Source organism: Urocitellus parryii, chromosome 10 (assembly GCF_045843805.1).
Source record: "Urocitellus parryii isolate mUroPar1 chromosome 10, mUroPar1.hap1, whole genome shotgun sequence".
Classification (NCBI taxonomy): Eukaryota; Metazoa; Chordata; class Mammalia; order Rodentia; family Sciuridae; genus Urocitellus; species Urocitellus parryii.
Window position 1 is genome coordinate 72,129,581 of NC_135540.1, and position 21,879 is coordinate 72,151,459.

The 21,879-nt window shown below is 36.1% G+C and overlaps 2 protein-coding genes and 1 non-coding gene across 3 annotated transcripts in view; 1 reads left to right on the forward strand and 2 right to left on the reverse strand.

Annotated features, from left to right (window-relative positions):
- The window catches only part of Nudt9 (nudix hydrolase 9), a 108,663-nt gene that overhangs the window by 33,133 nt on the left and 53,651 nt on the right, over positions 1-21,879 (forward strand). The gene's annotated exons all lie outside the window — the stretch shown is intronic.
- The window catches only part of Sparcl1 (SPARC like 1), a 39,720-nt gene continuing 26,220 nt past the window's right edge, over positions 8,380-21,879 (reverse strand). The window contains exons 5-11 of the mRNA XM_026379633.2: positions 21,372-21,444; positions 20,548-20,666; positions 19,941-20,061; positions 18,549-18,685; positions 15,853-16,001; positions 14,961-15,109; positions 8,380-8,821 (exon numbers count right to left, since the gene is read on the reverse strand). Coding sequence (XP_026235418.2) covers positions 8,793-8,821; positions 14,961-15,109; positions 15,853-16,001; positions 18,549-18,685; positions 19,941-20,061; positions 20,548-20,666; positions 21,372-21,444 — 777 coding nt within the window. The 3' untranslated portion in view covers positions 8,380-8,792. The remainder of the gene's footprint in view (positions 8,822-14,960; positions 15,110-15,852; positions 16,002-18,548; positions 18,686-19,940; positions 20,062-20,547; positions 20,667-21,371; positions 21,445-21,879) is intronic.
- On the reverse strand, positions 11,605-11,736 carry LOC113175376 (small nucleolar RNA SNORA18). The gene has a single exon (XR_003299956.1). It is a non-coding gene; the product is annotated as a small nucleolar RNA SNORA18 (small nucleolar RNA).

A 21,879-nucleotide genomic window follows, 5' to 3' on the forward strand; every position in this document is an offset into this window, starting at 1 on the left:
CACGCATGCTAAGCAAGGACTCTTCCTCTGAGCCACAGTTTCCCAGTTTCCTTTTTTATAAGTTTTTTTAAAAATGCTTTTTAGTTGTCAATGAATCTTTTTTTTTTATAAGTTTTTTTAAAAATGCTTTTTAGTTGTCAATGAATCTTTTTAATTTTTTTTTTTGTAGTTGTAGATGGACAGAATGCCTTTATTTTATTTATTTTTATGTGGTGCTGAGGATCCAACCCAGTGCTTCACGCATGCTAGGCAAGCACTCTTGTCACTAAGCTACAGCCCCAGTCCAATGGGTCTTTTATTTATTTATATGCCATGCTGAGGATGGATCCCAGGGCCTCACATATGCTGGGCAAGCATTCTACCACAGAGCCACGACTCCAGCCTGGAACTTCTTTTTTGAAGATCATTAAACCTATGCTTAGTAGGTTGAGAAAAAATACTACACTTTTGCATTAACATTATGAAAGAAACTATAATGATGTTATTTTCTGTAATTTTAAGAAGAGTATAATTTTAAAAATTGGAATTAATATACTATAAAATATATAACTTTTTTTTTCTAAATCAGTCATATAATTATCAGTACTTCAGTGAAGTCCCATTAAAGTAAAATTTAAATACACCTTATATACCATGAACATAACCCTAAATATAGTTCAAAGGCTTCAAGGACAGATACATTTCAATAAGTATCCTCCCTCCCCATTAATGTCAAATGTAAGCATAACTTTAGAGTCACAATAATCATAAAAGATCTATTTTTACTCTCTTGTCTTTGAGAATAAGGTAAGGCTGAGAGGAGCCTGATTATTCCAAAGTGTTAAAGAGCAGACCTAGAGCTGGCATGTCTAGAACAATTTGCCTTCAAGTTTTTCTACTGGTCCCCAGGTTTATTCCATACAATCACTGAATGTATCAGGTTTTAGGTTTGAGATTTATATATTAAGTTGTTCAAAATTTAACAATTGGTATTTTGTTAAGACAAAATATCAATAACTAGTAGTCCCCAAAGAGAATGCTAATCATTAAATCTTGGTATAAAATTCCTCTGTAATTAAAATTCTAGAGAATTTTCAAGTTTGTATTTTGTATTCATTTAAATATTTTCTTAAAGTTTTAAGTATAATTACCTGGTTTGGATTATAAGGAAAAAGAATTGGAATCTGAAGAAGGGGAAGAAATGAATTATGAACAAAACAAACCACAAACATTTCCTTTGGGCTTTTTTTCTCACAACTCATTCATTTAACCTCCCAGCCATCTGTCCATCTATCCATGCTTGACATGTGTACTGAGCAGTTAACTTTATGTCTAGGACTGGGCATATCAGTATACACGACACTTTCCTTAGGAAGCACAGGATTCTCTATGATTTATTTTTCTTTCAAGAGGTATGGTCATTTTGCTTTATCAATCAAAACTACAGCCTGGCAATCTGTCTTTTGAATCAGTGTTGATAGTTCTTTCGAATTACAGTGGGATTTCTTTACTTGCTTACTTTTAAATACTGTTCTGCCCTCTGGTGGTAGGAAGAGTTTCTATTTCAGATACTATTGATTCCTTTTTGTTGCCACACATAATTACATAATTTAAAATATAAGATGTTAATGGGCCAGGAAAGGAAACCATAGTGAATTTATCATTGCATTTTAAGTAATATTGATAGTAATTTTAATTTTTTGATATCCTGAATAATACTATTGTTCAACAGTGAATCACATAGAAATAAATCCAATTTGACTAAACACAGACACACCAAAAAAGGTGTTAAGCCATGTGTGGTAGCATGCCTGTAAACCCAGAAGCTTGAGAGGCTTGAGATTGAGAGTTCAAAGCCAGCCACAGCAACAGGGAGGTACTAGGCAACTCAGTGAGACCCTGTCTTTAAATAAAATACAAAATAGGTCTGGGGATGTGGCTCAGTGGTTGAATGCCCTTGAGTTCAATCCCCAGTACCAAAAAAAAAAAAAAAAAAAAAAAAAAAAAGATGTTAATGGTGGGTACTAAATTATAATAAAAAACTAATACTTTAGGCTTTTACACCAACTTAAAAACAAATTTACTGAATTTCAGCCAGAAAAAGGAAACAATGTATTTAGCTCCTATTAGAGACAAAATAATTAGAATAATTAGCAATTAATAATAAATACAAGTACCCAGAAATTAAGCAGGTAGAATTCAATATGTGAAAACGTTAAAGGGAAAGAAATGTTCCATTGAAGACAGTTGTAGCCACAAATTTCCAAAGCCTATTTATAGTTGAAACCATTTGAAATTAAATATAAGGGGAAGTGTTTTTTTATACTTAAATATAAAACTAAATTAAGAAAGTTATATATTTTTAAAATATTTAGAGGATCAGACAATAAATTAGACAAGATGCTATTTTAAAATGTATTTGAATTTTCTGAACATCATTTCTTAAATACTGTCCAACTTTAACATAGTCACAACTTGTGTTGCAGCCTCATTGTATTAATCATTCCTCCCCCAAATTGCCTTGTGCTTTTCAGGTCCATGGCCCTGCACTTACTGTTCTTCTACTCAAAATGCAGCACCCACTCCTTATCCTTTGAGCCCTGGCCCAGATGCTAACTCCTTTGTAAAGTCTGACTCGTGGCCTGATTTAGCTTTTTATTTGTGTAGGAGCACTTATCAAATGGTGTTGTATTTTTCATTTCATTTCATTTTTCATATCGCTTCCTCATCAGATTATGAAGTTATCTAATGCTTTTTGTGTTTCTAGCATTCACTTGACCCTATTATGTAGTAGACACTTAGTGTTAGTTGATGAATGTTGTCTGTCTATAAAAGTTATATGTAGACTAAAGGAAACTATGTTTAGTGTTCTTCCAGCCTTTATTGAAAAGATGTTATAAAATATATTAGAAGAGATTGGAGAAACCCCAACAAAAATAGAATTAGTTTTATTGTTTGACCTTTGATAAAGAGTTGTAGAAAGCTGGGGTAAACTTTAGAGAAAAGAAAGCAGCAAAGGTGATTTAGTAAAAACAAAAGAATGGATGTCATAGACGTTAGTGTTCTCTTCCTCAAGACTAACTACACGTGTCATAAAGTAATCAGTTCAGATAATATCTTTTTGATGGTAGGCGTAGAAGGACTCTGGAGGAGGTTGTTGATTTGGGGGAAATTTGTTTATCCCTCGTCACACCCCACCACAGATATTCAGGGAGAGAAGTATGAATAGCTGATGCCTGGCGACCTCATCCCATATGAAAATTCAGAAAGTTTCATAACCATCATCCAACTAATCAATTTGAGATTCCCAAACCCATGCTTACCAGGGGCAGTTGTGGAGGTTGTGGAAATAGGATCTGAGGGAAAAACGGTGATACTTGTAGTGGGAAAAAGTTAAATCTCTATGAAAAGAAATATAATGTGAGTGATTCTGACAGTTGAAAACATTTAAAATGATGAATGTGTCATTTGAAAATACAAAGTTTACCTGTGCACTGGAACTTCCTCCAGATTGTTCAAGCTTGTAAAACAACAAGAGCAATAAGGTAAGGCAGCAAAAGGCAGTAAATGATCCATTAAAAAGAGATTTGATTTTAAAAGAGAACAGGTAACAACCCACCATTGAGCATTATACCTGTCAGTGATGTAGCTTCACCTTGAAATAGAAGTAATTCAATGTCTAATAGGGAAAATTTGAATTAATTTTATCCAGTGATTTAGAACACTGGAATACTTTTTACCTTTAAACTTATATCCAATGTTTTTATTTACATTTTTTAAGATTAAGTTGCACATTATGTGCCTTAAAAAAATCTTTGAAATAAATAGTGTACTCTAGTTTTCAGCATTTTTTAAATTTTTTTTTTATGGTGCTGGGGATTGAGCCCAGGGCCTTGTTCAACTGAGCTATGTCTCTAGCCCAGTTTTCAGCATTTTTAAGTTCAAAGCAAAGAGAGTATGAGAAGGTAAACTTAAATCTTGTATCTCAAAAACAAATTTTGAAAGATCTTTTATTCTTTTTGAAAACTCCTTTGTTATAAAATGTGCAAGAGAGAGGGTTTCATGCTTAGGTAGTACCTTGCATAGTCAGACTACAGTAGACACGGATTGAATTTATAGATCTCATTTATACAAATGTGGAAGGCATGGTTATAGTCAGCATTAGAAGGTCTATAAAGATGGAGTTAATGGTGTTCTAGAATTACTGTATTTCATGTATTCTAAGATGCCATCATTCTAAAATGCATCATTATTTCATATATCACCACCTCAGCTTTTATATCACCACCCAGCTGTTAAGCTGTCATAATGCTTTATTACATCATGTTTGTAAGATACATTTCAATTTCAGAGATGCAAAAATATGAAAAGTATATGTTAGAATAAACAAAATATGCATAATGTAACATTTCCAGGAGTACAATAATCTTAAACAGACGATATAAATGGTTTGTCACTTTGACAGTTAATACTTGTTAGGGCTAAAGATGTAGCTCGGTGGTAGAGTATTTCTCTAGCATGTACTGAAGCCCTGGGTTCATTCTCTAGCACTGCAACAAAACAAAAAATACTTGTCAACTTTGGCAAAAATAATGTAGCCTGGATTAGGCTTTTATCCAGGGCACTATATATGAATATAGCTTTTGATCCAGATCTGGTTTCAAAATTTGAACTTTTACAGAATGTCAGCTATCAAGAATACAAGTAACAATAAATGTTGGCAAAGATGTAGGGGGAAAGGTTCACTTATACATCGCTGGTGGGATTGAAAATTGATGCAACCAATTTGGAAAGCAGTATGGAGATTCCTTAGAACACTTGGAATGGAACTGCCATTTGACCCAGCTATCCTACTCTTCAGGTCCTACGCAAAAGGCTTAAAATCAGCATATTACAGTGATGCAGCCACTCAGTGTTTATAGCAGCTCACTTAACAATAGTTAAACTATGGAATCAACCTAGTTCCCTACAACAGATGAATGGATAAAGGAAATGTGGCATATATACATACACAATGAAATATTATTCAGCCATAAAAAAGAATGAAATTATGGCATTTGTCAGTAAATGGATGAAACTGGAGACTATCATACCAAGTGAAGTAAGCCAATACCCCCAAACCAAAGGCTGAATGTTCCCTGTGATATGTGGATGTTAACCCACAACAAGGAAGGGTAAGGAGGGAAAAAATAAAATTTCATTGGATCAGACAAAGGGAAATGAAGTTGGCAGAAGGAGTATAGGAATTGGAAAGACAGTAAAATGAATGGGACATAACTTTCCCATTCTTATGTTTGAATCTGCAACCAGTATAATTCCACATCATATACAACCACAAGAATGGGATACTAATTAGAATAAGTTATATTCCATGTATGTATAATATGTCATAATACACTCTAATGTATATCTAGAAAGAACAAAAAAAAATTTGGACTTAAAGATTTCTGTATGTTATCCTTTTTGGACTTATCTCTATACTGGACTCTTATAAGTCAAGCATAAGTTTTTACATTTGTAACTTAGGAACTGGTACAGGTAGTCTTAAATATTCCTTTCTATAAAACCAGATCTAAAAGAAGGAAAAGATGGTTGGTATCAGAAAATTTTTATAGATCAGCCTTTTAAGAAAACCTAAGATGGTTTAGGGCAGGAGTATTATAAATGAAGATCAATTCAAAGTGTTTAGACCTGAATCACTGTAGAAACTTGTTCTCTATTGCAAAGTTTGCTGATAGCTTCCTATGATTTGAGTTAGGACTTTTAAGTACTTGAAATATATTTTTACCATCTCCACACTACTCTGAGATTGTTCTTTTAATTTATCTTGTAGCCAGGGAAACCATATGTTAATGGCCCCTGGAGCTGGGATTTGTACTAGGCTACTCATTGAACTGAGGAAGAGTGGGAATCCCTGAGCCCCTGACTTTCCTGGATTCCACCTTCCCTTTTATTGAGATGAAAAGAGATAGGAAATGCTTTCTAGCCCAGAAATACAAAGACTTGAAGACTCCAAATCTGAAATTGAGTCAACAAGTGAGGAGGAGTACTCACAGGAATGGGGAGAGCAATGGCAGTGCTCAAAAGGCCAGCCAAGATGAGAAATTTCATTCTGAAGGTAGAGCCTGGAATTGAAGATTAGGAGATCATTTCCAGTTTCCGTTCCTATTTCCATTGTAAGTAGAGGGTTGAGGTAGAGGTGTTGAAATAGTAGTCAAGCTAAATCCTGCCTCCAGATACAGATTCAGGTTGTGTAAACCCAGAGGAGCATTTAAAAAACTTGGAATGCCTTTCAATAAGACATGCAGTCTTTGACTCCTAATATTGCCTGCCATCTCCTACTCTTCCTTATAACCTACAGCTCAGCCTAAATCTGTTTGGTTGTTCAAATTTGTGGTTTCTATACACAAATATTTAATGTAGCATAATGTTTACTATTGGCAATTTATCATCACTGGCTAAAATGAGAGGACAATATTTATGTAATACACAAATAAATATGCTTGGAGCTTATGCCTCCAGGAGACTTACCAGGCCTTTACATAGTCTGGATGCTGTTGTTGATGAATACAGTTTCTCAGGAAGAAATTATACAGGAAAAAATTCATAAAGTATAGTGGGTTGGTAGAAAATAAGTGCAAGATGAATAAATTTAATAAAGCAACTCAACATAATCTTTACTGACCTGCTGTTCCTGCAAGTAAACATTTAAATGTTTTAAAAATACACTTAATTCAAATTACCTTACTGTGTGAGTTTCAAACCAAATCACTGTACCCTGGAATTTGATTTTGGAAGAAAAAAATTAATCATATTCTGATTAATACTTCTCTCCTGTATGTGAGACAAGTTATAACTACTTATAGATAAATAATTATTCAGCTTTTTATATATCTTTAAAGCTTAATTCTAAGTTATTTTAGTGCTACTTTACCTGAATTTAGGCAACTTATTTTCTTTCCTTTTTTCATATCTTTGTATTTTTCTTTCTCATGGGTTAAAACTTTTGAAGTTCTTTCTTGCTTTGTTAAGTGAATCTTATTAAATTAGCCAACACAAGAATATCTTACATTCTTTTATCTAGTGCAATAGAATCATCCAAATTATATCTCTTTAATTACCTTTGCTTCAAATGGCCCTCGGAGCAACAAATTCAGGAAGCAGTGTGATCTCCTAGAGCCTCTCTACCCATCAAGTGTTTAAGCCATATTACTAATGCCTTTATAGTCATGGGCAATATGAGTCACACAATTCAAAGCTAAACTGAGCAGTTGGTTTCAGATCGGGAATTCCAACTTTAGTATCTCAATTACACAGAGACTTAAAGACTGATTACTAAGAAAATAACTTCATCTCTTTGGTTGGGGTTAGATTAAATCTTTATCAAAACAAACCAATAATTAAAAATGATATCCACTAAGAATATTCAAGTGTTTCTATAATGTGTCATTTAGGTATACATACGGAAGCCTTAATTGCTGGAGAAATTTAAGGTTTGAAATGTTCTATGTTAAATGACATTTGCATTTCAAAATGAAAATTCGTTTCAAATAAAAAAGTTTAGTAAATATTTAGGCAGTGTCCTTAGCATTAAGACTAATTCAATTTAATTATTTGGAAAGGACCTGGTTTAATGTGACTCTGGTTGAAAGCAAGTGACTTATTGAGTGAAGAAAAAAGATAAAAATAAAGTTAACTTAGTGATATCTTTCAAGTCAGATAGAAAAATGTTTTTTAAAAAACCCTCTTTTAAATATTGTAAGTGGAATGAAGTGGATGACAGGATCTTTTATTGTTGTGTTTCAAACCTTGGAAAACTGTATGGTCTCATTTATATTTTTGTGATTCAGCTTTAACTATAATTGTTACTAAAGAGGAGCACAAATAAAATCACATTTTGTATAACTATCAATTTATGGTAGTAATGTTCACCTCTCACCACACTGACCATCAGGACACTTCATGGCTCTCCACTGGCTTGTTTCATCTTTCATTATCTTTATTTTGAAAAAATGGAATGTAGAAATTTTGCAGATCCTCCTCCCCCATGCACACAAACAACTGTACAAAAGCTACAATTAGTTGGATCAAGATGTGCATAATAATCCAAATTGAATTTGGCTAAATAGCACTTTTCCTGTTGAACTTATATGACAAAGGGTTTTTGTGAGCAAGTACTATTTTTACACACTGATTATTTGTTTTCCATAGGAAATGTCTCACACTTTTCAAGTCACACTAGCTTCTTTTTTTTTCTTCCTCCAATAGTAAGAACTAGGAAGCGTCTTTATAATTTGATTTGAATTGTGAGTCCTGGGTTGATAATTCACTGAGGGATTACTTATATAAATTTGTTTATTTAAATAAATGACTAGAAATAAACTTGAATAGGCATTTGAATTTTTATGGACACTTTATTAGGATATTAAGATATTAACAATACATGTTAAGCACAAATATTCCATTTTCTTGAAATGCACATGATGTTATGGACAGTATGAACACATTATTTTTTTAAGTTTTATAATTAGTAATTATAAGTTGATTCAGAGAGTGAAATCAGTATGAGTTAAGCTCCTATTTATATAAATGGTTTACAGTCTTTTGTATATAGTGACATTACTTCACTTTAAAGTTCTATTTCATAAGTCAATGTTGAATGCTTGGTGTGTATATATTATTATCAAGCAGTTATTCTCATTCATGCAGATATTTTACTAAATATATATCTACCGGTATCATGGCTACATATATTTCAGAAGTGGTTAGAACAGAGGAGAATGCTGGAAAGTTTGACTTCTTCAAGTCTTAATTCAAAACAGGAGGTTTTCATCTATGTCTTCTGTAAAAACAAAAACAAAACAAATATACTTTTAGAAAGGTACCAGAGTAGTAGCATAAACTAGTATGTTAGAGCTGGGAGATTAGACAGGCCATCTAATAAGGTAGCACAGTGGTGGTTCTGAACCCTGGTAGGGCATCAACATCATCCATGAAATTTAAACAATATAAATTCTTTGATCTCATTCCTGGCCTCTGGAATCAGAATTCTCTAGGGGTGGACTGATGGCAGGTGGACCGATGGCAGGTGGACATATAGACAACTCTGCAGATAGTTCTCAATCACTGATAGAGGAAGGGTAGGTTAAGAGGAGGCCCAGCCAAGAAGTGTCAAATATAATAATCTTTAAGGGCAGCTAAATTTTAATAGGAAGAGGCAGAAGTATAGTACCAGTTCAATCAAACTTCAATTGAATAATCTGAAGAACTTATTACCATACCACTAGGAGAAGACATAAGATATCATGGATATATAAGATATAAGATATAAAAGATACACCAGCCTGGCCTACCTGCCTGCACTTTGGTGTGTTTTGTCAATAATTGTTAAACAGATATTTACAGCAGATTAATTTGAACCACACTAAACTATGACCCTATCTGGGGCACCAGGTTATTTTCCTTTCCAATGTAAGTTTTTAGCCCAGAGAGTTGAAAGAATATAAACTTTAACATATTTTCTTTTGAGTACTGACTTTATTATTAAAATGGAGATACTAACTTTATTACCTGTAAATTTATATTTGCACACGCACACATAGTACTCTGTACTCTTTTGGTTGTTCAGATGAAAGATATCTTTTCTTTCTTCCCTTTTCTTCCCCTCCTTCTCTTTCTTTCTGTGTACTAGGTATTGAATCCAGAGCCCCATACATGCTAAGCAAGTTTCTACCACTGAGCTATATACTCCCAGTCCTTTTTGTTTTGATATAGGGTCTCTCACTATGTTGTTCAGGCTGCACTTGAATCTGCCTCAGCTTACCAAGTAGCTGCAATTATAGATATGTACCATTGCACCCTATAAGAGATGTCCTTTCTATTGATCTTAAGGCCAGTCCCTCTACCTGTGCTCAAGATCTCTTCTGATCTGAGGCTTCTCCTAATTTCCTGTTTTCCCTCCTTATATTCAAAACCTTTCCCTCACCTTTCTATTTATTAGCTCCTTCCCCTTGGCATTTAAATATCGTTTATAGGGGCTGGGGATGTGGCTCAAGCGGTAGCGCGCTCCCCTGGCATGCGTGCGGCCGGGTTCGATCCTCAGCACCACATACCAACAAAGGTGTTGTGTCTGCCGAGAACTAAAAAAAAAATAAATATTAAAAAAATTCTCTCTCTCTTAAAAAAATATCGTTTATATATTCAGCCTCTTGAGTGTGGCCTGGCTCTATAGAGACCACCAGTAAAGTGATTGAATAAGAAAGAACGAATGGACTGCTCAAGCCTCTTTTAGTCTAAAAAATGCTTCCTCAACTCTATGTCCTCTTCTAGCTCTTTCCTGCCTCCAAACATTCACTCTTTATTCTATCTCATTTTTCATTCTTTCTCAACATATAGAATCTGGTTTCCAACTCTACCATTTCACCAAAACTGCTCTTACCGCGTGTTATGGTTTTGATATGGAATATCTCTCAAAGACTCATGAGTTGAGAGCTTGGTCCCCAGGGCAGAAATACTCAGAGGTGGGCCTTTTGGGTAATGATTGGACTATGAGGGCTCCTAAATTCATCAGTAGATTAATCTATCCATAGATTTATTGGGAGGTGATGGGGCCTAGGGGTAAGATGTAGGTCAGTGGGGGAGTACCCTGAGGGTATATCTTGTCCCCAGGCCCCGCTATGCCTTCTTCTCTGCTTCTTGACCACCATGAGGTGAGCAGCTCTGATCTGCCAGGTGCTCCTACCACACACCTACAATAGTGGGACCAAGTGACTATGGACTGAAACCTGTGAAACCATGAGCTAACTTATAGAGCTCACTTCTGTAAGTTGTTTTTCTCAGGTATTTTGTCACAGTGGTGAAAAAGAACATGCTCAGATCACCAGTATATCCTATTTCTATGTTCCATGAACATTCTTTATTTTTTTTAGCTTTTTTTTTTTGCTTTATTTTTAGTAGCTCATTTTTCTTCAATATTGTATTTAATTCCATATAAATTACTTTCAGACTATATAATCAATTAGCTGAAGTGAAACAACAAAAGGTAGAGAAAGCAAAACAAGAAGCTTATGCCCAGAACAGAGAAAGGGCAAAAGAATTTCATAAGGTAAACAAGCCCCCTCCCTTCTTATATTTAGGGCATACCACAATAGGAACTGCTGCTTATTTTTTATTTATTCTCTCCACAGAAAACACTAGAGAAACTTCGAGCCAAAAATACAGGCTGACTCTTCTTTAGAATGGTGTTGTTTTTCTTTTAAAAGTGTGTAATTTTAAGTCAATAAATTTTTATTTAAGGAATTTCCATTGTGATTCCTTTGTTGTCCATTCCAAGAATACCCTTTTTAGAAGATCTGATGCTTATCTGTTTGTTTCAAGAGCCCAGATGATTTCACAATTCTCCACCTAAGTTATTCAGGATTTAATTTCTTCAAGTAATTTTACTTTAGGATCCAAATAGGGGAAAACAAACAGCCAGAAGCATTATCAACAAAGCCTTATACTTTGGGATATAGATGGATCTGCTTGGTTCTCAAGTGTTGACACCTATTATCACACTCAGTACTGTAAATGTGGAATATGCCAATATCTAAGATAAAAAGAAAAATTAGGTCTTTCATACTTTTTAATTGTCTTGTAGTTACTTCCCACAGGCCTAACAAACAGTCCTATGAGGAAAGCAAAACCACAGAATTACTCTATGAGGCGTTTCCAACGACGAGTGGCTACAAGAGAAGCCCCATCGGGATAGACCTCAACCCATGAACATTCTTAATCTTTATCCTCCTTGACATTTCAGCAGCACTTGGCACAGTCTCTTCCTCCTCTTCAAGACACCCTCTTAACATGGCACTCTTCTCACGGTCTTCCTTCATTTCAGAAGAGACTTCATTCTCCCTGGTGAATTCCTTCCTCCTCCAATATCCATCATCTAGTGGTGGTGGTCTTTAGCATTCAACTCTGGATCCATTTTCATGTAACTTTATGCATTTTCCTTGGGAGAATTAATTCCCTTCCCTGATATCAATTCTCTGTGTGCTCATAATCCCCAAATATATATTTCCAATCTAAAAATCTGTCTTGAAATGCAGACATATATTTAACTGACAGTGGCACATGGAGTAATTCAAAATTCAGTGTCATTGAAATGAAATTTGTCATTGCCCCCAAATCTGCTTCTGCCCCTGTGTTTTCTCTCTCAGTAGATAGTGGCTCTAGTCATCCTGCCTGACCCAAGCCAGCTCCTATGGCATTATATCTCTCTTGTTCTTAGTCTCTCAACTGTCTGTTCCCTGCTCCTACCTATTTCCTGTCCAATCTTGTCTTCTTATTCTACATGTTGTATATCTTGAGTATGTTTATATTTAAAAATATTTCTTGAATATGGTACTTCTCTATTTCCCCATAGTCACTCCTCTAGTTCAAGTTGCCACAACTCTTACCTGGATTTATCACAACATGCTCTCAACTATTTTCTAGCCTCTCTACAATATAACCAGAGAAATCTTTCTTAAATACAAACTCTGAAATTCACTCCTTGCTTAGTGATACCCCTGGTGCTCTTAAAATAATGTTTTAAAATGACTTAGTAGAATCTTCATGATCTGACTTGTTTACTCTATTAGTTTCACTTGGAGAGTTTTTCTAAACATTAACATGCATAGTTGCATAGATGAAGACTCCTCCACCAGTTACTTGAACCCTATGTTTACAGGTTAAAAAAAAATGAGACTGGGGACAAATGGCATGCCCTATTGAACAAAGCTAGTTAATGACAGAACTGAAATATTTGAACACATTTAGCTAGTTTATTTCACAGGCAATTAAAATTCAGGAATACACTAGCTAAAAGTCTATCTTCTCCCATGGCTTTCCAAGCTCTGAGGGAAGGAAGGGTACACTTACAAAGAGTTTTTTTTTTCCTTTCCCTAGCTGTATCCCAAAGCAATAACTTGTTTACTCATTCTGACTGAATATTTAATATTTGTTTTATTAGTTTATTATGTGATAATTCTTTCTCTTTTTCAAAATAACATAATGACAGCCAAACCACACTACACAAACAAGATCATTAGTGGCTTTGCAAGTCACTGGACTTTAAGCACTTCCTGCTCTCCTAGGCAACCCCACAGCATGGAGCCTGGGTGAGCTCACATTCTGAAGAGCCGCCAGAAGCTTGGCAAAAGAACAGTGAAATACAACTGGTTTCCTTAAATAAACAGCATCTGTCCAAATTTGCCTTTTTATCAGGGCTTTAAAATCACACGTCCTCTAAAAGGGCACACATAAATATATCTTATCCAATTAAGTTCTCCCCTCTTGATACTGGTGGGGAGATGCAGCTGTACTTGGGTATGTTTTGTTTTTTTAATAGAGGAGTTATAAAAGACTGTTAAATCCATTTTTAGAAGTAGATTTGAATTTTTGTAAGTACTCATAGAATAAATGTTAGGAAGAAAACTGACATTATCTGTGCGGGTATGAGTCTTATTAACATTAATTTCACATAAGTACTAACAGGGTCCAGCCTTCAGGATAACTGCCATTAATTCCCTACCTCATGTCATTTTCTCCCATGTGATAGCAGGGTTGCCCAGTGTGAACAACAGAACATGTCACAAGTAATGTTATGGGCTTTAGTCGTGGGCTCATATTCTTTTTGGTCACTCATTCTGGGGGCAATCATATCCCATGCTGTAAGTAATACCATGGAGAGGCCCACATGGTGAGGCAGTCAAATCTGCAGATCGCTAAATGAGTGAGCTTAGAAGTAGAGTTGTCAGTTCTATTCAAGTCATCAGATGACTGCCACACTACTGACAGCTTGATTTCATCCCTAGAGAAACTAAGTCAGAACATCCAGGTAAGCTATTCCCAGATTCCTGACCCTTGAAAACTGTGAGAGATTTTACATGGCTAAGTTTGGGGTAATTTGTTATGTAGCATGGATAGCTAATACACAGAACTAAGTGCTTGCATGAATAGACATTTTTCATTATGATTGTGTTAATTTCACAGAATAATATTAAAGGAGAAAAGAACTAATCTTTCTGCCAATCTATTAATCAATAAACAAATCCTCATGCTCCGAGTTCTTTTCAATATCAAGCATTTATACATCAGCATGAAGAATATTTTTAAAGCAATGGTTTACTTCTTTTTGGGAAATTCTGACTTTTGATGAACTTGCTTTTCTTTACTGCTTGATTGCATATTCATCCTACATCTGTGTAATAATCATATGCCTAAAGTCTCTGCTTTAGAGTTTTTGTGTTTAATGTTGATTTACATTCTGTGAGCAGTTTCAATGCTATTTTTTGGATATGCTTCATAACTTGATTATTGAAAACATGCTTACTCATAAAAGTCAACTCTAACTTTGGAAAATAAAAGGAAGTAGATTAAGACATAACCCAGTATAACAAATGTCTTAATTTAAATTCTTCCACTGCAAGAGTAAAGAAAGAACCACCTGATTCCCCCTGCTCCCTGGCCCACCGATCACTGAAGATGCAGGCATGAGCTAGTTTTGGATTAAAGCAATACTATCTGGTTACAATTTGTGATATAAGACCCAATCTTTAATTAATAGTGAATTCTAACATGTCTTCTGACATACACCCTTGTCAGAAGCAGCCTTCCTGTGCAGGTATAAGTTTTAAAGGTTTGCCCTATAGTTAGGTTAAGGAATGAGATAAAATAAGGTATAAAGCCCTCTGAGATTTGGCATGGCTCTCTGGATTCACATAGTTTCTTAGGCTTATCCAGTTGCCGAGAATGCAGCGCATATTCACCCTCGTTCTGAAAAGTAGTGAGAAATGACCTTGCAATGACAGCTTGTGCATGAGACAGTCCTGTCTGGGATATGTCACCTCATTGCCTTTAGGTTTCTATTAGAACCTACAGCAGGACTTCTCTGTTAGGCCTTCAGGGTTTATTTAGGGAAGGGGTCAGCATCCTCCTTTGGCTAATGATGAATTTACCTTCTTTAATTCCAAAGCAGTGGCCCCACTCCTTCAAGGTGATGTGCTTATCCTTGTTGGGGTCACACTCCTCAAAGAATCGGGTTATGCAGTGCTCCATGGGTACCAGAGATGCTCGTAGAGGAGCAAGCTCGGAATGTGTCAAGACTCTGCAGGGAAATAAATGGCAGCCTATTAATTGAGTAACTTGTATATAAAGATTTAAATCTTAGGATCACCGGGGATAGTTTTCTTCCACAAGTTAGCTGCGTGTGCCAAATAAATAGTACACAAATAAAATGCTGAGAGTGAGGGCTGGGATTGTGGCTTAGAGGGAGAGCCCTTGCCTAGCATATGTAAGGCACTGAGTTTGATTCTCAGCACCACATATAAATACATAAAAAATAAAGGTCCATTGACAACTAAAAAATATTTTTAAAAAACCCTGAAAGTGAAATAAACAATATGTGGGTGAGGTGGAGAGTTTGGGGAATGTCAATAACCAAGGTTTCTCTCGACTGGAAACTGTCCTCCATCCACCCTAAATCTAGAGTTTACCTAGAGTCACACTTATAAAATCTGGTTCCAACCCACTGGTCATACTTGATTATTCCAGATGTACTCATTTGAACCAAGTTGGGTCAGATTATCTATAGAATTTAGAATCAAGAATGAAAAAGTTAGAGGAGTTTCTGTGGGAAGGTGGATCTTAGCATGTAAACTTGAGAGCTGTATGTAGCCATATTCTGTTATTTTCAAAGCAATTTTGTGTTTAGACTCCTAACCACCATTATTTGGCATTTCATCATTCTAACATGAAGTGGAGATTTTCATAATTCTATTTCACTTTCCCTTTTGCATAGATACTTGTATATCAGAGAGTGATCTAGTAATGGAAAGATAGAATTTTTACCTGTCTGTAGGATGTTGGTCAAGTTCATTAAACTGCCAATGCACAGGATAAACATACATGTGGTAGTTTTTCTTAAAGTCCCTTAAGAGAAGTTCAATGGGATGGTCCCCAGCCAAGAGTCTCTTTTCATCCAGGTAAATTTTCTTGACCTGGAATTAAAAAGTTGAGAAGATTGTCAGAGCATCAGTCAATAGTAATGGAATTGACACTTGTTCAGCTTTGCTTGAAGAGTAACAATAATAATGTGACAGAGGAAAATACACTCAGGCATCATGTGCATCAAATTAAATGCCTTCTAGTCAATACTCTAGCCTTCCTTACATCTAGATAGAATAACAGCCAATGTAAGAAATTTGGGGTTTTCAAAAGAAAGTATTTTTTGATCTTTTCTTTTAACTAGTAATGTTCTTTACATACCTTAAAACTATGAGAAGGTTTTAATGAAAAGAATTGAACTGACTTGAGCAAAATTTTTGATTACTCAGTGAAAAATCCTGTTCTCTGTGCAATTGGTATATTCAATTCTTCATCCCCTATTCCTGCTCAGTCTGCTTATCTCTGATCTGTTGCTCCTGGCTACCTCCATTGAAAAGTCTATTTGTGACAATGTATTAAAGAGGAAGGACAGAAATTATCCATGAGCAATGCACATAAGACTCAACTTGTGATGTTACCTATTATTTCAATTGGAAGCAAACAGAACTTCCACCTGTTCCCATGCCCACATCTATCAGCTTCCCTCGCTGTTACCAGTGATGAACTTCCTATGTTCCTATTCAGAGCTTCACCCTTCTCATCTGCCTGAAACAACTACTCAAGAACACCCTGTAGAAGTTGGGTACATTTCTATGGTCTTCATTAAATTTTACTTCATTGCTAGATTATTTGTAGAAACTTACAAGCATCCTCTATCATCTCTAACTGGTAGAAAGGACTTCTTGATTTCACTTTCCCCTCCTGTTACCACTTAACTTCTCTTTAACCCTCAAGAGTAATGTGTATACTTGTTACTTCTACATCCTTCCTCTTATTCTCTCTCAAACTCTGTCAGTTCAGTCTTCCCTTGTCTGGATCCACCTTACAGCTGGTGTCAAGGTCAACAATGACCACCACATGCTAAATCAGTGACCTTTCTTTATAACATATTTTAAAGAACCTGACATATCTTATACATATGTTTGCTGATTTGATTATATTTGCACAGGTTTATATTTGCATATATATGTTCATAAACACACTCTCTCTCTCTCTCTCTCTCTCTCTCTCTCTCTCTCTCTTCTCTCTCTCTCTCTCTCTCTCTCTCTCTCTCTCTCTCTCTCTCTCTCTCTCTCGCTATCTTGCAGGTGGGAGATTTGTTCTGTTCATTGCTGTATCTCCAGTAGTTTCATCAATTCCTGAAATGTAGGTTATTCTCAATAACTATATGGTGAATGAATTTTTTTCCTGGAAATATCTGGAATTACTATTCTTCACTTTTTAATCTTAATATATTGTTATGTTTTAGATCTTTGGCATCCCCCCAAAACTCATGTGTGAGACAATGCAAGAAGGTTTAGAGGTGAAATGATTGGATAATGAGAGCCTTAACTTAATTAGTGCATTAATTCCCTGATAGGGATTAGCTGGGTGGTAACTATAGGCAGATAAGGTGTGGCTGGAGGAAGTGGGTCATTGGTGGTATGCCTTTGGGGTTTTTATATTGTTCCTGGAGAGTGCAGCTCTCTCTCTCTTTCTTGGCTTCCTGTGTCCATGTCCTGAACTACTTTCCTCTGTCACACCTTTATGCCATGATGTGCTGCTTCACCTTGGGCCCAGAGCAATGGAATTGGATATTTATGGACTGTGACCTCTGAAACTGTGAGCCCTAAATAAACTTTCCTTCTCTAAAATTGTTCTTATCAGGTCTTTTGGCCATAGCAGTGAAAAAGCTAACTTAAACATATATCATTGACATTGTGAATAATAGATTTTCCTTATATATCTATATCAGATCTATGAGGGCAAACAAAAGTTCAGATTTAAATACACTTGGGTCTATTCTAATTTGGATCTGCAATGTCCCCAAAGGCCATGTGTTAAAGATTGGTTAGCCCATGGCACTATTGGGAGGTGATGGAAGCTTTAAAAGGTTGGCAATCTTCTTGTCTTATGGGAGAATATTGGGATCCTGGCCCTTCTTTTTTCTTTGTTTCCTAGCCCAACATGAGATAGGCAGCTTGCTCTACCACATGTTCTATACCATGATGTGCAGTCTCACCACAGAACTAAAAAACAATGGGACCAATTAATCTTGGACTGGAATCTCTGAAATGGCAAGGCAAAATAAATCTTTGCTTTTAAAGTTGCATTATCTCAGGTATTTGTTATAGTACAGAAAGCTGACTAACACATGGCCTGGTTATGCAAATACTAAATATATGTTAACTTTGCCCCACCATTGCTGGCTCTAGGTATGAATTAAAGAGCCCTTATTCAAATGACATTGCTCTTTCAGTAGGAATACAGCAATTTGATAGTGTCTCAAACCCTGTGGCATGAATGGTGACGACTACAAGAATGTTAATCCCTGTGGGGTAATCAGATGCAGGGAGGCAGAATGGGCTTCTGCAGCTGTGCAGAGGTAGGTAGCCATCACATCTTTTTTTCCTCAGGCCCTCTAGACAGATCCTTAGGTATAAGACCTGTGAATAACTTACTTTACTTCTCTGCTTCTCATTTAGATATCCAGCATGTTTAGGGTTAGGTTCATAAAGCTGCATGAGGATATTCTTGAGCCAGTCTCTCATCCGTAGAGGAAACTGAGCCACTTCAAAGTCTGTACAAGCAGGAATAGCTGTTTTAAGCAGAAAATACATGACCATTAGTTCTGCCTCTGGAGTCTTCATAACAGGAAGCTTAATAATTTCTGGGGACCCAGAGAGCATCCTCACTGCCCCTTCATACTTCAGAGGTCCTTAATCGTGGTGGCACCACAGATTTGCCTGGTGTGTTTTAAAAAACATATCAAATACCAGACTCCATTTGAAGAAATTCTAATTTGATTGGTCTGGGGTAGAAACTGGACATCAGGAGTTTTAAAAGCTACAAAAGTAATTTTGATGGGCAGCTAGGGCTAAGAATCTGTGCTGTAGAACCAGAGAGTTGGAATTTAGAAAAGGAGGAGACAGGAGCTATTTACTAGAGGATGAGAGGAAAAAGGAGGACTTAGCTTACACTATCATTACAAAGAATGCTAATTCTCAATGGCTTAAAGAGACAAAGGCTTATTTCTCCATTCTGCTACAATTTCAATACAAGTTGGCAGCAAGGTTCTGCTGCTGTCTCCCTGGGGCTACCATCTCAACACAAGACCTCTGGGTTTGTGGTGGCAAAGGGAGCAAAAGTGGAGAACCACACCAGCTCTGAAGTGCTTCTGCCCAGAACGTACATGGGTGATTGTGCTTTATTCCAGTGAACAAAGCAAGTCATATGACCACATCTAACATCAAGGAGTCTGGCAAGTTTAATCCTCTTGGGTGTCTGCAAGGAGGCAAGAACCAGAAACATGGGTAAGCACTGCCAATGTGGAGAATCTTTTATCAGCAAGGGGAGCCAAACACAATTGAGAGTATCCTGGGGAAGGAAGACAACTTAAAACAACAACAACAACAACAACAACAAACAAACAAACAAAAAACAACAACAAAAAAAACTTCTGGAAGAATATGTTGTCATAAAACCTTTTGGTAAAGGCTTAACTTAAATTGGGAAGAGGGCAAATAGTTTGGCAAAATTTCATTTCTCATTGCTATTATTAAGTAGATAACATTATTATAGTGGTTCTGAGGCCTGGCTGCACATTAGAATTGTCTAGGTTACTTGAAAAACAAATGAAAAAGCAAAGCCAGGGTTCCAACCCAGTTCAATTAAGTCAGAATCGCCTATGGTTAAGGCCTGTGAATCCTTATTTTTTCTGTTTCTCCAATTGATTTAAATTTGCAGCTTAAGTTCATAGCCTTTTCTTATTTGCATATATAGGATTTAGGCATGTACAGATTCACCCAAAACCCTCCCAGAAATGGTGGTTGGCAGAAGTGATGAAATCTTACATTTGCAGGCTCCAAAATAATCCAGCTGTAGTTGATGACCCTTTTTGGTTCCCTCCAGTCTGCACTTTGTAGCAAACAGATGACAGGAGCTTGCATAGGTCTGGTTGTCAGTGCCACAAGCCTATGGAAGACAAGCAAGAGAAAAAGTTGATAGATCCTGATGCTTTTTGGATAGTACTCTGCTCCCGAAAGCTCAAAGAGTGTCTGGTAAATGGTGCTGTGCTGTAACTCTCCAGTTTGTCAACAAACTATATAGCCCAAATGCCACTGTTATCTTTTTATGGACCCATTGAAATACTCTGATTTGGCTGGCATTTATTTCTTTTCAATATCACTTCAAATATTAGATTATAAACTGAGCATCTACTTTTAAAAAAAATTTCAGTGCAAACTGTCTTTATTCAAATCCCTGGCCCTTTTTTTTTAAATATTTTTTTTTTAGTTGTAGATGGACACAATATCTTTATTTCATTTGTTGTTATGTGGTGCGAGGGATCAAACCCAGTGCCTCATGCATGCTAGGCAAGTGCTCTACCACTGAGCCACAACCCCAGCCCCTCCTTGGCCTTTCTGATGTGTCTGAAGGACTACTTTGTTGAGTGCTTACTTGGTCAAGGGGTTTTGCTGGAGGACAAGTCACTGGATCTTGGCAAACGCAGTGGGGTTTTCCCTGTTGGTCTGCTTTACAGATGTGTCCTCTCTTACACTGGAAGTTCATACAAGGATCTAACAGAAAAGTTTGGATAGGAAACATGGACTCAGCAAAATTGAGTATGTAAATGAAAATGTATGATTCGTTTCATTTTTGTTAATAAGGCAGAAAATTTGAAATCCTGAAATTTGAAGATTTCAAAGTGAGAAAACATTACAAACTGCTTTAACTGATGTGCTGATTTCCAGATGGAACCGTCTGGCATCAGACTTTTATATGATTGTTTAGCTTTCTTGCAGCCGTTTGGTTTGGTGATGTAAAAAGAACAAGCAGTTCTTCTTGGCATCCCTGAGATGAACATAATCTGAAATATGTAGTGCAGTGTTTCGTGAAAGTTAGAAGTTAAATAAGCCATAAGAATTTTATTGTTTTGAAATTACAAATGTTTGTGATTAAGGTAGGAATTAGTCCCTTAGTTAAGTATGGAATCTAAATTTAATAGTAAGTTGTGGATTGGAGAATAAATAAGGCAGAATTAATGCTTTCTCAGAAGTAAAAAGAATTCTAGCTGTGTACTATATCTCAACGGGACTTTCAGTTTGTAAACACATTGATCTGTAGTTTATCAAATATCACAAGATAATATCAACAATTTATAGGAACATTTCCTTCAAGAGAAAGGAGAAGGAAATTTCTGATCATGAAGGGAGGGACAAACCCAAGATGGCAGATCCCATCTCTTCCTTGGGATAGTCACAAACAGCTTGCTCAGCACGTACCCACACTGTGCACCTCCACATTGCCTTCAGTTGAAGTGTCATCTTCGTTTGATGAGCTGCCTGCTTTCTTGGCCTTTAAAATAACAAGAGCAGAAAAGTTAAACTTACTTAACTTGTATTCCAACTGTGTTTGCCTTCACAGAGTTGTTTTTTTTTTTTTTTTTTTTTTTTTTTGCAGCCAAATAATGTCAGATCTCAAAAGGGGAAACCATTCACAACTACAGAGGTAGAGAATAATCTTTGGAGACCAAAACCCTTCTCTAGCTTCAACTGAATTCAGTGCTGTATTTGGGGGGAGTATGCAATATGAGTTAGGATCTTCTCTTTGGATTTGGGAAAACGCCAGCAATGTATTATTATCTTGTGATTCTGTAGTTAAGACAGGGTTACATCAGTGATCTCTATGAAGTTGGTAAGGCTTTCCTCACAGGATTCTAAAATGTAAGAAAACACCTATCTTAGAATGGTGGCAGAGTTCTCAGTAATTGAGATTAGTTTTGACTTTGCT